This window comes from Eublepharis macularius, chromosome 12, assembly GCF_028583425.1.
Source record: "Eublepharis macularius isolate TG4126 chromosome 12, MPM_Emac_v1.0, whole genome shotgun sequence".
NCBI lineage: Eukaryota > Metazoa > Chordata > Lepidosauria > Squamata > Eublepharidae > Eublepharis > Eublepharis macularius.
The window spans coordinates 52,201,132-52,222,321 of NC_072801.1; the positions used below are offsets into that span (position 1 = coordinate 52,201,132).

Below are 21,190 nucleotides of genomic sequence, written 5' to 3' on the forward strand. Positions count from 1 at the left end.
TGATAGACACCTCCTTTAGTGGGCTGGCAGACAATGGAGAAGAAAGTTTGACCTCAGTGGCAGACCTGATCTTCTTAAGTGATAATGATCTTGAAAAATCAACCCAGAGCTAGACACATATTAGGCAGGATGAAATCTGAAGCCTTAGATGGAGAATTAACACAGAGACAAGGATCCCTAGAGATGGGGAGGTTGGCTGAATGACCTTTTAATTATCATCGTAAAATGGAAGTTAATTTTAAAAAGCTTAGATGGGACACATTAATTGCCGCCTGAATTATCACACAGAAACTTAGTGTACAGATCATCACACAGATATTTATCACTGGAGAACAATGAAGGGTCAGTCAGGCCACCAGGGACATCTCTTAACTATAGCTCAGAGTTAAACATGCAATACTCCCTAATTTGCTGCCATTTTGGTCCTCTAGCTCCTCCCACCCCACTTCACTTTGCCTCTTAGGCTTGCCAGGGCACAGTGGGAAACCTCCAAGAACATTTAGGGGGTAGGGACCATAGAGTTTGTGCAAATCCTGCAGCATCTCATGTTGTCACTTCCAGTTTTTTTTTTTTCAAATCTTTGAGTGTCCCATGTCATCAACTCCCTTTTTCCTCCCCATTTCCTCCCACTGGAAGACAACAAATCAGCACTCTATTACCTCTACCTTGCTTTATCCTGCCCCCAGTTTCATTCAGCCCAGCTTTTACAGTATCCTAGCTGCATCCAGTAAATTGAAAAACTAACAGCCCAGCAAAACCACCTCTCTCTAGTTCCTCCCCATTCTTCAGTCTTTCTTCTAGTCTGTATTAACAGGCAAGAATGTCAGTAGTACATACTGCTGCCTGGCTGCTGCTGCTGCTGCTTATAACAGATGATGACCCTGTAGGCTTGTGAGGAGGGAAAACATTCTTCTTAAGATGCATGAACTGGGAAGCTGGGCACAGTTCTTCCTAAGGTTGTTTAGGGTACCAGTGCATGATGTACACATTATCCTCATATGTCTTGAAAAAAGCTCAGAAAGACTCCTTAGGCAATACAGGTTTTTAACTTTTTTCCCAAATTCACATATTTGTCTAATACATTTTTATTTAGTACAAAGAAATAGGGAAAAATGCAAGCATGGATTTTGGCAGTTCACTTCTGAACATGGAATCTGTATATGATGAATATAGATAGTGGTTTGAATACCTGTGGAGGTTTCAATACCTGTGGAGCCTTTCTTTGGTGCAAAGAGCTTACTCTTCTGGAAAAGACATGTTCCTCTGGTGGAAGGCTCTGCTGCTAGTGCAATGGAATATTTTCATTTATTCCATAGCATTTTATCAGTAAAGATGAAAAAAATAGAGTGCAATATTTTTCATCCAAATTGTAATTTTTGGAATACATGACTTTATTAATACAACAACACCTTGTTTATCATGGGTTTGAATGGGTATTGTTTCTTCCAACCTGGACCCCTACTCCAGGTTGGAAAATTCCTGGATATTTGCAGGTGGAGACTAGGGAGTGCAGGGTTTGGGAAGGGGGGGGCTCTGGGGGGCATACTGGCATAGACTCTGCTTCTAAAGTAGCCATGTTCTCCGGGGGAACTGATTTATTGTAGATTTATATTGAATTTAGATTATCTGGGATCCCTGGTTTGACACTTAAGAACTTTGACTTCCAGGACACAATTTCCTTAGCATCATTCTTCTCAAAGCCCTTTTGACATCTTCATTTCTCAAGCTGTAGACAATTGGATTGAGCATGGGGGTCACCACACTGTAGATAAAAGAGACCATCTTGTTAATTTCTGTTGACTGCTGGGCAGCAGGAGTCACATACATGAAGATCACTGTTCCATACATGAGCAAGACTACGATTAGATGGGCGGAACAGGTAGAGAATGCCTTCTGTCGACCCGTAGCTGAGGACATCCTTAGGAGAGTGGCCAGGATGCAAGCATAAGAAAGCATGGTCAACAGGAACGTGCCAAACCCAATGCAAGTTGAGTTAATAAATATGGTCATTCTAAGAACAGACGTATTGCCACAGGAGAGGCTGAGCAGAGGTGGGATATCACAGAAGAAATGATTGATAATGTTGGCACAGAAATGCAGCCTGCTAAACATGATGACAGGTGGGCAAGGATTTAGGAAACCAGTAATCCAGGCTCCTAAAGCTAAGAAGACACAGACTCTGTTGCACATGAGTGTTGAGTATCGCAGAGGATTGCAGATAGCCAGATAACGGTCATATGCCATGACTGCAAGTAAGAAGCACTCTGTGGAACCCAGGAAGAAGAAGAAATATGTCTGCACTAGGCATGCTGTGAAAGAAATAGACTTTGCTCTTCCTAAGGAGATTGCCAGGAGTTTGGGGACAGTGACTGAGGTGTATCCAATTTCCAGGACAGCAAGGTTGCTCAGGAAGAAGTACATAGGTGTATGGAGACTTGGCTCTGCCTTTAGTATGAATAGCAGGGTGATGTTACCCAAAAGGGTAAGTAGATAGATGAGGAGGAAGATGATGAAATACAAAACCTGCACATTCTTGTTACCTGGGAATCCAATTATTATGAACATTGATACTCCTGTGTAATTTAATGTCATGTTGCCCTCCATCTTGAACTCGAAAGAAGGAAAAATCTTGAATTTCATTGACTATGAAGACTTCAGTGGTAATCCTGTGTATAGTTACATTGAACTCTATAAAATACATAGAATTTATTTAAAACATTTGTATGTCTCCTTTCCATCCAAACAGAGTCCTCTAGATGGTCAACAACATCAGACATTAAACATTTAAACATGTATAAATAACTTTTAAAATTTATAGTAAACATTTTTGAAAGTGAATACTTTTTAATTCTTTGCATAAAATGATATATTGAGTTAGATGTTGTTGGCTGAGCTGCTTGCAAGGAACCAAACCACCCCCAAAATTGTTTTCTTCTCATAATGAGGAAGGACGGATATGAATAGTAGAATAACTGAGCATCCCTATGCCACAAAATTGGGAGGAGTGGGTTTCCTTTGTGCCTTGTTTCTGCTGCTTGTCTTGTCTTCTTCACTTTTGAATCCTGGTTTAGCTAGGACATTTTCAGTGCAATCCAAACAGAGTTATCCTCTTCTAAATCCACTGCAATCAATGGGCTTAAAAAGGTATAACTCTGTTTAGGTAGGTATAATTATGCCTCAACTGCACTGTTGGAGCATAGTCTGTTTACCAGCACTAAGAGCATAAGCAAAACTTTCAGCCTTTTGGAACTAGCCTTGAACAGATGGGAGATGATAGATTACCAGAAAGAGCATTTTCATAAGAACAGCAATGGGAGAATCAGTCAGACCAGCAAGGAGGCTGCAGTTGGACGTGAGATACTCTATGACTCCTACTAGGGCTTCTACATCATGCTCGTTTATTGGAGAGTGATGTTTTTTAGCTACAAATCCAACTGATGTCATTTAAGAGCTTCTAATCCAAGTGCTGGCTACAGGCTACCTGCTGCCATTTTGGTCCTCTAACTTTTACCTTTACTTCACTTTGGTTATCCCTTGCTTTATCATATCCCCAGACTGATCCAGCTCAGCTTGGAGGAGGAGGAGGAAGAAAACCCTCCTGAAGATGAATGAAACCAGGCATAAGTCTTCCTAAAGGAGCTTGGAAAACACATCTTTTGTCCATATTATCCCAATGTTTCCTGAGAAATAGTCTTTCAGACAGTTCACAGTTTCCAATTCACAGATCTAGCAAACAAGCATGCATGCATTTTGCCAGTTCATGGAATGAGCAGGCAACATACATGGAGAGTAGAATGGATGGAAAAAATTTACTAATGCTGAAACATAGAAGCTGGTTTATTAACAAAAGGGATTGTTGGTTTGTTTTCTGGCATACATAAATATGGCTAATTAAAAATGAAAACTTCAGTCCACCTCTAAAGCAATCTGTGTCTGCATGCACATGGTGATGTTGTAAAATAAAAAAAACCCTCCTTTTTGGCAGAGGTGTGTATGTGACAGCTACAGATTACAGGCACTAGGTACATACCAGGTAAGTAAAGTTGTGCTGATTTCTTATCAGCTTGATTGAATGAAAATTACTCCTGGCCATGAGGACATCATGGATTTCTAAGTACAGAAAGGAATCCCAAACAATTTGGAGGCCAAGGAAAGCAGAATACTCTCAGCCACCATGGATGGTGTCCTCCTAACACCCCACTTAGCTGCGTATGGAGTTTTCCTTTGTCCGAAGGAGCCTTTCTCTGGAATAGTTTCAGGTGGGTAGCCATGTTGGTCTGTAATAGAAGAGCAAGATTCAGGTCTAGGAGCACCTTAAAGACCAACTAGATTTCCAGGGTATGAGCTTTAAAGAGTCAGAGCTCCCTTCCTGTCTCCAGAATAAGATCTCCATCCAGTGAAAGAGTCCGTTTCTCTATAGGAAGGCTCTTTAGGTTGAAGGAAGATTCCATACTTAACTGAGTGGAGTGCCAGAATATTCTAAGCAATGAACACTTTACCAGCTTCATAGATAACTGCACTGAATATATGGCTGCAACCATTTGATTCAACTCTGTATCATGCTCCCACATGACACTCTAAAATGCAAATGGTCATCGGCTTCATAGTCTGACAAGTCAAATGACTGAAGACCTTTTTTGATCACTGACACAAACCTTCCCATACAGGCCTTGAGGGGGGTAAACAGAAACTAGCTGTTGAGGGATTCCTTAAAGTCACATGTACATCACAACTTGAACGGTCTGAGGGACTCTTTCTAAGCTATTTGATGACAATTGCTGATAGAATCATACCTTCTTCAGGTTACTTCACTAAGCAACTCTAGAATCAAAATGAGACAGTAGGGTTTTTTTTGTTTCGTGTTTTCCTTGATGTTCTTGATGAATTTCTGAAGTGTGTGGCCACAGTTTCTAAAATGAGGCTGATGCTCCCTGCATTTGTTTTGCTGCTTTTAAAAAAGAGTTTACTAAGCTATTTCAGTCGTTCTTTCAGTCTCCTGAGAGCTAATCAAATTAGCATTTCAGGAAATAGAAAAAAATTGATTCGGTGGTTAAGACACTACATCCTAGTGACTAAATATATGAACTGTGAGTTTCAAAGTCCCAGTGACCTCTACCATGCACTCAGTTGGTGTCCATAAGCATTCCAAAATATCTCTTTCACACCATCAAATGTAATATGGTGATTTTGAATGCATTAAAAAAGCATGATCTTGTTCATATCTACAGAGAAATGTTCTAATGAGATCTATATTTACCTTAGCATTGCAGACCTTTGATTTCCTTCAAAAATGAAAGTAGAACGAAGAATAATTCAGGAATTGCTGAATTCCAAATATTAGGTCTCAGAGAGATGAGCCTTTGGTCTTAAATTTACAGAAATAAAAGTATAATTTCAAATAATTCTGGAGGAACCCCAATTCCAAGTACAGGATCTGAGAGAGATGAGCTTGATAACAGAGATTCTATTTGTTTTGGTCTTCTGAGGGCCAAGCTACAAGTGACGAATTACACTTGAACGGCAAGTGTATTTCTCCCTGTTCACTTGCCCTCCACTCAATCTACTTGCTGCTGAAGCGTCATTCATCACTTGTAGCTTGGCCCTGAGTGTTATAACTTCTAGGCAGTGCCAACTCCTAGATTTTGAAAGCCATTCAGTAAGGTACCACTTTACCTGAAAGATGTTGACAATATAAGCTGGATGTCTGCTAGGTTTTCTGTGCAAAGTCAGGGTGGTAGGGCTGCTAGGGCCATGGGCTTTTGTTCTGTATTGCATCTGGAAAATGCCAGGAGTCTCTGCCCCCTTGGAGCCAACCTGAAAGGAGGTAAGAAGTTACATGAAAACAGGAAACATTTGTATAGGGGTACATCAAAAGCTTGATGGATGGCTTATACTAGTGGACAGCTATTGCTCAGGTAGATAGCATACCTTCTTTGAACTGGTTGACTTAACAACTCTGGAATCATTATTTTAAAGGCATTTTGTCATTTCCTATTTTCTTTCACACTAGGCTACATTCAGGTTTTAACTCATTAATGAAATTCTATAAATTTTAAAAGCTTGAAAATAAAAGACACAAAGCCAACCTAATATATTCATTTAGAATAAGTTCAATGTCCTCTGCCCTTTCTTTCCATCAGATAGAATGTCTTTTATGAACTTTACTGAAATATTCCATTGATTCCTGGAGTGTCCTGAGAGCTAATCGATTCTGTTTGAGGGAATAGAAAAAAAAATGTTCCAATAATTGAGCTAGTACGGTGTAGTGACTAAAAAAATGAGTTGTAGATATAGAAGTCCTTGGCTTACATCTTGCCTCGTTCATGAATTCAATGGGTGACTTAAACTGCTATTCCTAAGCTTCTGCTCCCCAGCTGAAATGTGGGAAGTATATAAGTTGAATCCAGACAGCTTTTTCTTTCACCCCATTCTCCTCCTTGCAATAGCCCCTTCTCACATTGCTTTTGTTCATACAGTTCCCATGACCCTCAGTATAGCCTATTTGGTGGACCTCCCCTTTTCACAAGAAGAAAGGTCCATTCCACATGGCACACTTTAAGATGGTAATACTGACTGAGCAGTCACACTGATCAGTACTGAAACGACTTGAGGTCCCATCATTCTGCACTGCACAACCATGAAGTGATTTGATATCTGCTAACGAGTTGAGATGTATCTGTTTGGTGCTGCATTTTGTGGTAGCTAGAGCTGACCTCACTTTAAAAAAATTGCATGTGTTGTAACGTTGCAGTGTTCAAGCCTGTCCCCCTCCCCCACCCCCCATATTTGCTGATTGGGCTGTCCTGTGCCCACTGGAGAGGGAATTGATGGCAGTGTTCTCGGGGATAACATGCACTTTTGTGCTTGTTCCACTCTCATGTATTTTTTTTAAGCCCAGCCAGGAAGGGTTAAAATGCTGCTGCTTCATTCCATCCCGGCAACTTGAACTTCCCTGATGCTTGTTTCACAAACGGCTGTGCAAAACACTTGGTGTTTTTTCCCCCCTGAAATACACTGGGAGGGAAAGAAAAGCAGCCATTTAACCCCTTTCCTGGCTTTTGAAGCCAGGAGGAAAGGGCAGTAATATTACAACACAGCAATGTTACAACTCATTCCTGGCTTTGAAAAAAAAAATAAAGACGGTGTGTGCATACCTGGGAGGAAGGAAGCAAATGGAGAAGGAGTCTTATGACCCTTACCCCACTTTACTGATAAAAATGGTGGGAAAGGAGTTCAGAGAGCTGAGGAGGGTGGGAGTGGTTACTGGTAGATAGACCAATCAGATCCCAGGGAAAGTAGGGAGGGAAATAAGAAGCAGAAGGGAAGTACAGAGTTCTGCACGTACATAACACGCTCCAGCAGGGACTCGGCAGTGGCTTCAAAATAAAATTGTGGTATATCTGCAGGGGAAAATACGGGAAAATATGGACAAAAATTGTTTCTGCATCCCATGACTCCTTTGCATGTGCAGAACTCCTGAAAACATGGGAAGTAGAATAGAGTATGAAATGCTATAAAATATCTGTGTGGAAAACTCCGAAAAGCTGGCTGGACCCAATAAGGATTACTGAGAAAGTACTTAGTGTCTGTAAAACATTTTCATATACTCCATGGGAACTTCATAACAACCTATTGAAATAGGCCAGTTTTAAACATAGTATCTTCATATTACTGATTTTTTTTCTCATATTACAGATGAGGGCTGCGGGTGGGCTAAGACTCAGAAAGATTGGCTTGTCTTAGACTACCTAGAGGCTGACATGAGATTTGAACTGGTATCCTCCAAAACCACAGCTCTGTCATGTTTGTAGCCACTATGCTGTATCAGGGATCCAGTAGGATAAGACCTCGGAATACACACAAGTTCTGCATTCATGCTGTCTAGATAGGGTTGCCAATCTCCAGGTGAGACCTGGAGTTCTGGCAGAATTTCAACTGATCTCCAAACTACAGAGATCAGTTTTCCTGGAGGAAATGGAACCTTCAGGGGTCAGAGTCTATGATATCACATTCTTATTGAGTTATCTCCCTTCCCAAACTCTGTTGTCCTCAGATACTGCCCTCCAATCCGCAGGAATTTCCCAAGCTAGAGTTTTCAACCCTATGTCAGATGAATAGTGACGTACAACATGATCAGGATCAAAACTAGTTGACAGTAAGTCCTCATTTTATTTACCTGCTTTGAGTCCCTTTGTTGGCAGAAATTCAGGCTTAGAAATATTTTAAATATATAAATATTGAATTCAGTGGGATTTATTCCCAGGCCAGGGTCCATAACCCTGAACATGTGAAGCTGAGGCTATTGATCCATCAGGGTCTGTCTGTTCTGACTAGCAATGGCTTTCCAGGTTCTCAGGTGGATGTCTTTCACACCACCTGAAACCTGAATCTTTTCAATGGAGATAATGAGGTGGGAGTGGGATTTGTCTTGCTTTTCTAGCTTTGACTCTCAAAAGTGTATTCCCTGAAAATTTTATTAGTTTCTGAGGTCCCACTAGACTCAAATCTTGCTGTTCTAGCCAGTGGCGCAAAAAAGGAAATAATGGATAAATAATGCCAGGTTACTTTGCATCCACATCCTTTGTTGCTTGGCAGACCTATCAATTGGCAGGAGTCTCCTTACGATGTATGTCAGGGGAGAGGCACAGCTGCTGTCACAGTTAGGGTTGCCAACCTCAAGGTGAGGTCTGGAGTGCTGGAATCACAAGACTACAGAGATCGTTCCACTGGAGGAAATGGCAACTTCAGAAGGACTCTATAGCATTACACCCACAATTAACGCTCATCCCCTCCCCAAATTATGGTTTTCCCAGGCAACACCCCCAAATCTCCAGGAATTTCTCAAGCCATAATTGGCAATACTAATAACTGTTCTGTGAAAGAGGCAAAAATATGCACTGAGATTTTTGGTAATTCATACCATTTCAGGGTTGGCGCTCCTCCACTTGCATGTTAGAAGTAGGTGTTCTTCCTATAGGAAGCTGAGTGTTTAGCTTTATCTATTGGGAACATTCAAACTTCTCTTTCTCCACCTGAAGCTTGAAGTGATACAGTATAACAAAACATTAAAAAAGAGATCTGCAGAACTGGATCAAATTCATTCACTCCGGCATCCTGTTCCCACAGTGACCTGAGAGAGAAGATACACAGGGTTTTTTTTAAGGCAAACTTTCAGATTCTTCATATCTTAATACTGATTTTGCAGAAGCTGATTAAATAACTAAATACCTGATATTCGTTTCTTCCTCAAACCTGAATTGTCTTGGGATAAGAAAAAAGCAGCCTCTATGCAATATATTCCTGAGGAAACTTGCAATCCTCTGTGAACTTACGGCAGAGCAAACCCTGTAAAAATAAGGCTACAATCCCGAAGACACTATTGTGGGAGTAAGCCCCATTGAATAACATGGGACTTAGTTCTGAGTAGGTCTGCTTAAGATTTCGGTATTAAGCAAATAGCATAATGATTATAGATCCAGTCTGCCTAAGAATAAATCAGTAGATTTGGAAAGAAATTTTTATTAAAAACCGTTAACTTTTTAAAAGCATACCTTCTGCCCATTTCATTGGAGATGATTTTTCAGTTAATGATTTTTCATTGATTAATCTTACTGATTCATCAATTAAACATTGCAACCGTACTCTGTATATTACATTTTAACGTATTCTGCTAGATTCTTGAGGACAACTCTGGTTAAGAATGTAAGACGTTTAAATTTCATGTTTCCTCTAGGGAACTCAGGATAATATACATAATCCTTCTTTATCCTCACTATAAGCTTGTGAGGTAGATTCTGAGAGAGTTCTGAAAAAGTTCCTTGGATCAAACACAGTATTTTTCAATAGTAGTGTTCTCTAAAAATACGGCCCTCACGGCCCAGCAGCATCCACTGATAAGGCCAGGGGCTGCTCTTTGCCTCCCTGGAAGGAGGAGGAGACAGAGCATTTCCATGGTATCTGGGTCTCAGGCCGGGGGGGGGGGGTGGAGAAAGGAGCTTTATGAGGCAAATCTGCCCAGCCAGCTGGCAGTTGCTCTGCGTCCTTGGCCCACCCACCTCACCCTGTAGAAGTGCAGGATTAGCCAGATGCTGTTGAAAGAGCCAGGTAGGACCCCCCCTTTTCCCTAATTGGCATGGGAAGAGGTGGTTTTTTGCCTACCTTGTACTGCTTGCAGAAGTTTGAGGTAATTGGTAAGGTGGAGCCACCTTAGGATGGTCACTGGCAGGATACAGTTTGGGAATAGGGAGCGGGCCAGTGAATACCCTTGGCCACTTATGGGGAAGAGGGGTCTGCCAGGAGCGGATGGTACTGCTTTGACAGCTGCCATACTGCATGGGCAGACTGCCTTGGGGAACCCCATGTGCAAGTCCTTCCCTCACTTGCTGTACAGCTGAGGCTTAGGAGCTTGAGCTGGGGGGATCCATTTTGCTGGCTGGCTGGGTCTTAGCCATCCATAGGATGGCTCACACTTGGGGCTTCGGGGCTCGCCCAGACAGGTCAAGGCAGAGGTCCAGAGGCTTGACCTGTACCACTAGTTGGCCCTTGCTGTATTAATGGTTGAAGTTATGTTTAATAAAGTGGCCCTTTAGTTCCAATCTTTGTGTCTGTCTCATTATTCCAACTAGGGAGGCAAATGATTACCCAATGGGAGAATGTGAGGACACGAGGGACCTCCTTGACTGTCCTCACACTGACTTCACAACATAATTTCTGGTGTGAATTAGCAGTGATGTCATTGTGTTGGCATGACTCTAGGATATGGCCATTTGCCTGAGATTATGGATACTTTTGTTAATGGAATGAGACCAGACCAGATTCTTTGTAGTGCATTTACAGGATTTATTTATTATTTGGTTGCCTCTGAGAAAGCCTATGTGGTGAAACATTCTTTTGCTAGCTGTGTGTTGGGCAGAGTGACTTGCCACAGCGACCTCCAGGACTTAACAGGACTCAACAGACTGACATCTGGAAACCTTCTTCTTTTTACCTCTTTTTCCTGGTGCTGTATTCGGCTGGCTTTGATTATATTGTCTACATTCATCTGGACATACTTCATTGCAAAATTATCTTCATTGAGACAGTTCTTTAACTGACTGAATGAGCTACTTGGAAGTGTAATTGATTCTGGTTCCTGGTGTTACTTATTACGATGTATATGATTGACTGATTGATATTTGATAGTGTTTATACCCTTTGGATGTTGTTGATTTCTATTATTACACTAGAGTAAATGGGTTATTGTTTTTGAATATTGTTTTATTACTTAGTGATATTGGTGGGGGAATTCTTTGTTGCTTTCTATTCACCAAAACCTCTATGGTTTAACATCAGTGTTGGAACAATGCTTATTTGTCTTCCTTCATTTTTTCCACCCACCCTGATGAGTGGTGATGTGGAAAAAGAGTCCAGGGTTGTCTCTCACTGTAGTCAAAGTCTAGGCTGCCCTAGGAGAGTGTACCATGTTCAGATGTGTAGTTATGTTTGCAATGGGTCAAAAGTTGTCTTCATACAACAAAAATATGGTTGGGGCCCTAAAGACAAAAAAAAGGTTGAATTTAATCGCATAAATTTAGGGCCTTGCAGAACAACTCTAAACTGCCTTTGATGCTGGAGTTCTATCAAAACCCAAGTTGCTCCAGAGTTAATTACCCAATAGGGAAATAAGAGCTGCCCAATTTACTTTGCCCTTAAACTCAATTAAGTTCTACATTAGATGTACATTTCATGGGAACTCAGGTTTCTTAAACATCTTCCACAATGAATCCTGTCTTCCTTTGGCAGGAGGACTGCATGATAGTACAGGTTAGTTGGGAAATAGAAATGGGATTCAACTGAGAAGGCTTCAGTCCTGTGATTATTTAAAATTGTATACTGCTTCATTTCTAGTTTTTTTTATTTGTCCAGGCAAGTCATGATTTTCTCACACTTTCAAAGAGCAGCAGTTTATTCTAACAGAAGGTTTAATAGTTAAGTGTTTGGCTTTTTTCCAGCCTCCTGCCTGGCTAGCTCAGGGAAGACTAAATCTCCATGGCTATGCTGCTGATGCAAAATTGAAGAACTTTTTTGCTGATGTTCCATCCTACTAAGTTAATCTGCTTTTTTTACTGGTGCAAAAGCACTTAAGTATTCATAGGTATTCAGATTTCAGTAATATATGTCCACGGTTGAGTTTATAGCTAGTGCATACCAAAGAGCTCCCATGCAACATTTGTTATTTTAAAAGTCTTTTTCATTATATTTATTAGGACTGCAATAGATTTACAGATAGGTGGCAACCCTAGAAAGAGGTGGTGTAGAAACATTTTAAATAAAATAAATGCATTTTCTCTCACACACATTTTTTGTTGTGAAAGGAAGGTTTAGGGACATAATGTGGGTTAAGAGCAAAGAAATTATTTCAAGTATTTTGGCGACTAGGACACAGCAAGACAGCATCGGCTCCATTATCTTGGCATGAGCATTTGTTGCCCATTTATCTGAAAAAGCTGCTGAAAAATGGGGCAGCAGTCTCATACACATTTGTGTGGATAGCAGATTGAAACTAGCCAGCTTATCTGCTGATAAAAAAGGAAGGAGGGGTCCCCTTTGACCAGCAAAAAGGCTATGCTGAAGATCATGAGACTTGCATGGACAAAAGCCAGGTGGGACAGCATCTGTCATAAGGCAGAAAACTGGCAAAAACTTATGTCCTCTCTTTCTGGATGATGCTGAATATGTGGAAATTGTTTCTAAGTCTAGTTTTTTTAGAGCTATCTTACTCTTCTGTCTATTACAATATTTATTCCTTTTATGTTCAGCACCCCCTCCCTTTTACATTCTCAGTTGCAAAACAAGCTAAAATATGCTTAGGGATCAGGAACCTCGTGTTCCATCTTTAACAGTGAATAGATATGTGATTATTGGTTGGATAAAATTTAAATATTTCTGTCTTTGTATTTCCATCATGTGTCAGCAGACATATATATGCTAACATATAAAACAGGCATTTATGCTACTACATTCTTTCAGTAGTTAAATATATGTGAGAAAAAGTACAGATATTTTAATTTGATTTAAAGATTCCAAGTAAGCATGTATGATAAGCTATTCCAGCTTCAAATTGCCAATCACTATGGAATTATATGGGATGTCCAGTGCCTAAATTGTGGCTACATTTGGTATGCATATTCTCACTTCATTGTGCTTTCTTGTTTGAACAAATTGGATGAAGACATATGTTACATTTGAACATGACAGTATGTTTTCACATTCAGTATCTTGGCTTTGTATAAATACCTTCATACAGAACACTAGTTCAAGTATCAGGATTGGATTTCCCTCATGCGACAGGCTGTCTTATTTTAAAATGGCATATATACATTTAGATGTATACACATTCATCATCCATATCATAAATGAAAAAAGCCAACAACAAACAAATATTTAAAACCACGTTGCTCTGTAGGTTTGGGGACAGGGTCAGAGATGTGCTGTTGCTGACATAGATTTTAGCAACAGATATCATCCACCGCTGCCTTTTCCTAGCTAAAATTGAATCCCACTGAAAACTTGCATTTTTTTTCAAAGTCTTCCCCAGATCAGAATATGTTCCACTTCAGTTCTCTCTCTCTCTCTCTCTCTCTCTCTCTCTCTCTGTGGTTTAGGATTGTCTACATGATGGGACTACACAACCAAACAAGTACAAAAGAATTTGTATTCCAGGGATTCTCCAGAGAGCGAGGCACCAACCTGTGCCTCTTTGCAGTGTTCTTCTCCATGTACCTTGTCACTCTGGCGGGCAACACACTCATCATCATGGTCATCCGTATAGATCCACGGCTCAGCACACCCATGTATTTCTTCCTGAGCAATCTCTCCTTCTTGGACATCTGCTATACGACAAGTGTGGTGCCTCAATTGCTGATTCACTTCCTGACCAGTCACAAAACCATCTCTTTCAACCGTTGTATGGCTCAGCTCTACATCTCTTTGTCCCTGGGTGGCATTGAGTTTATTCTGTTAGCAGCCATGGCCTATGACAGATATGTGGCAGTCTGCCACCCTCTGCATTATATGACTATAATGAGCAAGAGGGTGTGTATCCAAATAGCCATGATATGCTGGATGGGTGGTTTTTTCAATGCCTTGGTGCAGACCGTGTTCACCATGCGCCTTCATTTCTGCCATTTCAGCACCATCAACCACTTTGCCTGTGAACTTCTTGCTGTTATCAAGGTTGCCTGTTCGGACACTTTTGTCAATGAGATTGTGATTGTGGTGGCAGGGGTCATTGTACTACTTATCCCATGCATTGTAGTGATGCTCTCCTATGTGTATATCATCAGGACCATTCTGCACATCCACACCTCAGAAGGCCGGCATCGAGCATTCTCCACGTGCACCTCTCACCTGACTGTGGTCACTCTCTGCTATGGCACAGCAATCTTTGCTTACATGAGTCCTAAAGCCAACACTTCACCAAACCAGGACAAGATGGTTTCTATTTTTTATGCTGTAGTTACTCCCATGCTCAACCCTATCATATACAGCCTAAGGAACAAGGAAGTAAAAGGTGCTCTGGCAAAAGTAATGGGGAAAAGTATCCTCTAGATATAGCAGAAGGCCATCATATAGCATGATGTCACAATGCATAAGGTTTGAAGTCTGATATTTAGGAGACTAAATGGTTGTTTCAACCATCTAAGGGCATCCCCTGAATGTTGACAACTGAATGGTGAACTATTAAAAACCCTGCGTTTAGTAATTATATTATGTCTATATGTGCCAGGGCAGACTCAGGTAACTGATTTTACAATTATGAATTGATTGATCTGTATGTGTGAACTTGTTCACAGTTTCAAAGGCTGGTTTAAGAGCACCACGGGGTCATACCAAAGGTTTGTCTAAGAGCACCTTAGGGTCATCCCAAAAGTCCATTGTATCCCTCAATTGACAACCATGTGCCCTTCCTGAAGATCAAGCTACAGGTTGACAGAGCAAGCAGATGCAGAGTCCCTAGATTAGTAATAAAGTTTGTGCATCTCTCTACAGTCATCAGAATGTCAAATGTGAATTTAGAAAGTTTTAGCAATTAGCTTTAATTTAAAATATGAAGAAGGGAAAAGATACTTAAGCAGACTTGGGCGCTAGCAAAACCAAATTCAAGAGAGGGGAAAAATCCCATGAAACCAGAACTGTAAGGTAGAAATCTCTCACTCCCTCCTACCTCCAGCCATACAAATTATCACACATATTTTACATTCTACCTTTGTCATGAATATGAACTGTTGTAAGCCATGTTGGGAACTAGTCTTTACAAAAAGGACATAAAATAAATAAGCATGATATCATGATAACAAAAAAGGTCATTAAACAAGGACAGTTTGATGGTGTTATGTTCCCCAAAAGGTTTAAGTTATATATTTAAAGAAGTTTTTTTCCCCCTTAAGTGGCATTTCTGGTTAAAACTGAAACAGATGCAAAATTTTGTCACCAATGCCCAGGGTTATGGGCTCCATGATCAATGAATAAGTATGATCTAAAACATGACAATGAAGGAATTTGACAAGCAGATGAGATTCTATTGCCCTCTGAATATTGAAAAAACAACAACTGAATACCCAAAGAGTAGGTGAATCAGGAGGACCTAAGTTCAGAATCCCACTATAAAGCCCTTTTACACTTCCTAGGTAGGTTAAAATTCCTTTAAAAATTCAGAGAGTTGTAAGGAGAAATGTGCTTGAAGTCTAGTCCTAGGAATTGAGAAATAGCTTGTAGTGACTTTTCTGTTTTTAACCTAACTTTGGGGCATTTAATTCAGTTTCTCTTAACGCTATCTCTTAACGCTTGACCACAAGAGGGCTCTGATCACAATCCAACTCCATTTATTTCCACTAACACAGAGCTTCTGGTGTTCTCTGCTTACACCTCAAGAACACCTTCTCTTTGGGGTATGAATTCCACTGCTAGCCCAAACTGTAGTGGTTTGCCCTGAGTGTGACTTATTATATTGCTGCTTCCCAAAGGTTTTTGCTGTCTCTCAAGTAGGGTTGCCTGGTCCCCTGCCCCCCCCCCTCGAGATGGGAGGTGGGAGGCCTGGCACTTACCTTAGGTGATCTCATTGCGGGAAGTGATGATTTCATGCAGTCCATGTGCTGCCACTGACAGCGCTTCTGAATCAGACCACTGTGAGCACAGGAGTGTTGCTGGGGCAGTGTGATGGGACCTGGAGTGCTCCTGCATAATCGTGCCCAATTCAAGCTGATTCAGGCCTAATTTGGCCTGAATTGGGCCCAATTCTTGCCAAATTGGGCTGCTGCAGTGCGTGAGAGCACTGCTGCACTTCGCAACAGCTCGATTCCGGAAGTGATGCTGCTGTATCAGTGTCAGGGCACACGCCAGCATGGTGATTAATTTACCAAGCCTAATGGTGAGAACCTGTCAGCTAAGAAGCTAAATCAGAGAAGCTTAGGCAGCAAGTTCTAATGTGTTTTTAGACATTTTAGACAGATAGCTATAGCTAGCAAGTCAGGTTTATTTGTTTTCCTTTGCCTATTGCCTAAGAGTGCATCATGCTTGCCAAATACTCACTGTAACTTGTATTCAATAAACAGAAAGATATTTTATTTAGCCTGTGTCTGGAGTCACTTGTTGCATGTCAGTACAACCTGGGAATGAAACCTGAGAATGAAAAGTCTCACAATTAAAATAAACAGGTACCTTCCTGCAACCTAGAGAGTCTGGCGTGGCTGTGGTCAGTGCCCAGAGTAGGAGTTTTTGGGGGGTGCCTGCATTGTATACCCCCCTCCCACTAGTAGTCTATGGGACCTGGCAACCCTAAGAGCGGAACTACAAGTGACAAAAGGCACAGATTGGACACTTGTCAGCTTCCCTCAAGTTTTGATGGGAAATGTAGGCATCCTAGTCATGCAGCTTGGGTCTCTGACTGCTGTCCAATGGACTTTTCAACTGTCACTTGTCCAACATTCCGCCAAGCTGCTTACATTTCCCAAATATCTAGTGAAGCTAAGACCAGCATAACATGACCTCCTTCGCACCATTAAAAGATAGACTATTGAGTTTTATGCCAAATGAACTTTTAAGAATGTTATCAGGGCACCTAATATAAAGAGTGTAACAGAAATTCAAAAGAGAAATTCCATGGGCATGGGTCATCAACACTATTAGGCTATTATGTGGAATGGTCCAACCATTACTCACATTTTGGTCCTTGGCTCAATACACCTCTATTGCATTAACTTCCTTTCTAACAAAAGACTCATTACCTCAGCATTTTTAAATAGTAAGATTTTCTCCTCACATGATTTGATTTTGGACAGTTATGAACTTCAATTTCTTCATATTGTGTTGAAATAGTTACCATGCAGCCTACTGCATCATTTCCCCTTTTGCCTTATTTGGGAGCATTTTCAGGGCACAAGAACTTCCTTCACCACATTTCCAGTCAATCAAGAATCTCTGCTCTGAATTTACATGCTTTTATTTTCAGCTCTCTGGCCATAGTCAGGCCCTCGGTATATTACAATCTCCACATGTCTCCTGGCCCTCCCCTCCCCCAAAATCTATAGAATGGATCCAGCCAGCTTTTTCACTCTATCTTGCCCATTTCTTCTTCCTTGCTATAACCTTATTCATAATAATTTTTCCACATGCAGGTCCCATGATCTCCAACATAGCCATTTTTGGTCATCAAGGGAGAAGCCTCCTTCCTTATTCACTAGCAGAAAAGCTGTCTGAATCCAAATCTATACTTGGATTTGTTTTCTTTCCATCTTCTCAGATCCTGGCATGAACTCCTGTGGCCAATCTGTATAGCTGGGAATCACCCTGCTCTTCCTTTCTGATTTCCCATTAGCCTCACATTGAAAAAAAGTATATAAGCATTGGGAATATTTGCACTTAATTGAAGGCAATATAGCTTTGGTTGCTATTTTGTGTGCTTAATATTATCCTGACATCTTGAGTTTGTTATTAGTGTCCTCCATAAAAGATTTCACTGTTTTCATTATATTCAGATCTCAGTGCTTTTTCAAGCTTGCCTTTGTCAAAAATGATCCCTTGGTTATTAGCATGTGCTGTCTCCCTTAAAGTCAGGTATAAAACTGAAACCGGTAGTTCCTTTTAGCAAAAGAGTAAGAGAAGGCAGAAGAAAATTTTCTTTCTAATGCTTAAACTTCTCTAGAGAATTTGGACCAACCATATGTCTAGTTTGAATGTCTATTTGCAACACAGCAACACCATAGCATATGAAATAGGAAGTTTAGGGATGCACACCATTTTTATCTCTATATCATGATATCAACAGAGCAAAACCACAAAACACAAAATATAATGGCACTCAAATGGTAAGAGAATGTGTTGATTCTTATATTTGTCATCATTTGACTTCTGTGAAACAAAAGATTCTACATCCAAATGCAGAGCTAAATATGATGAAACATCAGATTCACACAAGGATTCAAGCACCTGACATTGCATATAGTTTAACTGGAACTAATTATTGTTATGAACAAGTGAATGGTTGTCTTTGGTTTGCATACCATCCATGTATAATATGTGGCAATCTGTAAGGTTCTGCCATGTGTGGCAATCTTTAAGGTTCTGCCAAGTAACTCTCAAAGACTTCACTGCATGAGTCCAGGAACTGCATGAGTTAAAGCATTTTATTTAATAAGCTACTCGTTCATTCACTATGACCTTCTTTGCCAGGAATGGTATTTCTCTACAAGCACCTAACGTTTATAGGATTCTAAGTCCAGCCCCAGCCCCAGCCCCCTTCAGAGAACAGTCAGCTAAGTTTGTTAGAGGAACAGCAGAACACAGCAGAGAAAATGTTTCATCTTCAAGGCCATGAGGCCTTCCCAGGCAAAAGAGAAACCGCAAGCTATCGCATTCCAGGCAAGCAGCTTCTAACATGAGAGTCACACAGAGTACACAGAGTCTTGCAGAGTATGACAGAAGGTATCCTGACACCATGTACTAAAAAAAGGAGAGAGACTTACATTTGTAGATAGCATAAGTATACTTTCTGTGACCACAACATATCCTCTCAGGTGCAAATGTGTCACACAAATATGTAAATTACTACACCTGACACCTGAATCTTCTGTCCAGCAACTTCTAAGGTAGAAAATCTCACGTACAAACTATGGGCATGGCATGCAAATATCCTTCACAGTGTGAAATTCATTTGGTGGGGGAGCATAATATTTTCATTTAAGACAGGGGGGCACATTTCTTTGCTAAGGAGTTAGTATATTCAAATTTTTGTCAAAGAAACCAATCCTTTAAAAAAACCCATTCTTAAAGTGTGAGAAAACTTGTGCTTTCCACTTTAAAAGGAACCAATAATGCTTAAAAGCCAGACACCCATTTGAAACTCTCAGGGAAAAAGAGCATGTTTTCCAAACTTTCTCCACTGCAACCTCTGATGGACAGACCATTCTTGAATACAGGTGGGCGTTTGTATACCACAAATTGTATATTCAGCAGACATTTCAGTCCCCAAGTTTTTCAGATTAACAAGTCATACTACATCCAAAGCTTCACATATGAATAAATTTTTAAACTGACATTTAACATTTTAACATAACAATAGGCACAGTAAACTTTGTTTTTCAAAATCACCTAATTCTCCTCCTTTCTACAGCAACCATCCTAAATAGCTTTTGTCCATGGATGTTCCATGACCCCCAGAAAAGCCTTTTAGGTGCTCAAAGGGGACCCTTAATCCCTTTTTAACAGCAGAAAAACTGATCGGTTCTAATTGAATATATGCATAAGTAAGTGATGCACAATGTAGTACATGGGAGGAAGTTGGCACCATTTGTTACCTTAGTCGACTTTATTTCATTTTAGACACAAGCTATGTGAATATCCAGTTCCAAAAATCAAGAAATAAATGTATCAGAACATTCACCTTTTACTAATCATGTTTTTCCAGGCATTCTTCACATCTTTGTTGCGCAAAGTATAGATAATAGGATTTAACAGTGGGGTCAAGACGCTGTATATCACTGGAATGAGCCTGGCGTAATTTGAGGTATGACTGCTGTCAGAACTCGAGTAGGTGAAGATGGCACTGCCATAATACAAAAGGACAACAGTGATGTGAGAGGAGCAAGTGGAGAATGCCTTTTGTCTTCCTTCCGATGACTGTATCTTCAAGACAGTTGAAATGATGTAAGTATGTGATAGAAGGATACACACTAATGGAGTCCAAGCTATGAATAAGCCTATGGATAACAACAGAATTTGATTGACGGATGTGTCTCCACATGATAACTTCAGCAGTGGTGGGATATCACAATAGAAAGCATCAATATGGTTGTCTCCACAGAAAGGTAGCTGGAAGGCAAATATGGTATGCACCACAGAGTTGAGGAAACCACCAGCCCAGCAGGCTGTGGCTAACTGGAGACAAATATCTTTGCCAATAATCAGTGTGTAGCGCAAAGGGTTGCATATGGCAACATAACGGTCAAAGGCCATGACTGCCAGAAGGAGGCATTCCGTGCCCACAAAGGAGAAGAAAAAATATACCTGAAATACAAAGCCCATGTAGGGGATAGTGTTCTTTTCTGAGAGGAGGTGAGCCAACATCTGAGGGATTGTGGTAGAGGTGTAGCAGATGTCAAGAAAGGAGAGATTTCCAAGGAAGAAATACATGGGGGTTCTGAGCTTCTGGTCCAGAATCGCCATGGTGATGATGAAGGCATTCCAGAGCATGGTGAATAGATAAGTGATGGAGAAGCCTGTGAAGAGCAGGAGACGCACTTTCTTGAGACTTTCAAATCCCAGTATAATGAATTCAGTCAAATCAGTTTTATTTTGTACCTCCATAACTTGACCCAAACAGGATGTGATTTGCTATGGGGAATAGTGAAATGAATGTCAATAAATACAAGTATTATAGTAATGGAATTTGCAATATAAAACTTATAGGGCAACCAATGAATATTTCTGATGTAATAGGTAAATGGCCTTGCAAAGAGACAAATGGATGGTCCAAAAATGTTTTCAGAGTAATTTCTGCTTTTTTTGAGTGTAAAATCTCCCTCTGATGTTAGAAAGCTTCGTGCATAGGATTGCTCCAAACATTATCTACTATACCTACTGATGAGATAATTTAAATCTGATCTTTGTTCTTAAATAGTGTACATTTGATTATCATTTCTTGCAGAAATTAATA

General features: G+C 40.5%; 3 protein-coding genes across 3 annotated transcripts; 1 reads left to right on the forward strand and 2 right to left on the reverse strand.

The window, feature by feature from the left end:
• Positions 1 to 1,647: 1,647 nt before the first annotated feature.
• LOC129339315 (olfactory receptor 11L1-like) lies at positions 1,648 to 2,592 on the reverse strand. Its single transcript, XM_054993899.1, has one exon. It carries the CDS (start codon positions 2,590 to 2,592, stop codon positions 1,648 to 1,650), a length of 945 nt encoding a protein of 314 aa, XP_054849874.1.
• An 11,064-nt stretch (positions 2,593 to 13,656) lies between these two features.
• On the forward strand, positions 13,657 to 14,589 carry LOC129339316 (olfactory receptor-like protein OLF3). Its single transcript, XM_054993900.1, has one exon. The coding sequence runs from the start codon at positions 13,657 to 13,659 to the stop codon at positions 14,587 to 14,589; it is 933 nt and encodes a 310-aa protein (XP_054849875.1).
• A 5,325-nt stretch (positions 14,590 to 19,914) lies between these two features.
• Positions 19,915 to 20,841, reverse strand: LOC129339317 (olfactory receptor 5V1-like). Its single transcript, XM_054993901.1, has one exon. The coding sequence runs from the start codon at positions 20,839 to 20,841 to the stop codon at positions 19,915 to 19,917; it is 927 nt and encodes a 308-aa protein (XP_054849876.1).
• Between the last annotated feature and the right edge of the window lie 349 nt (positions 20,842 to 21,190).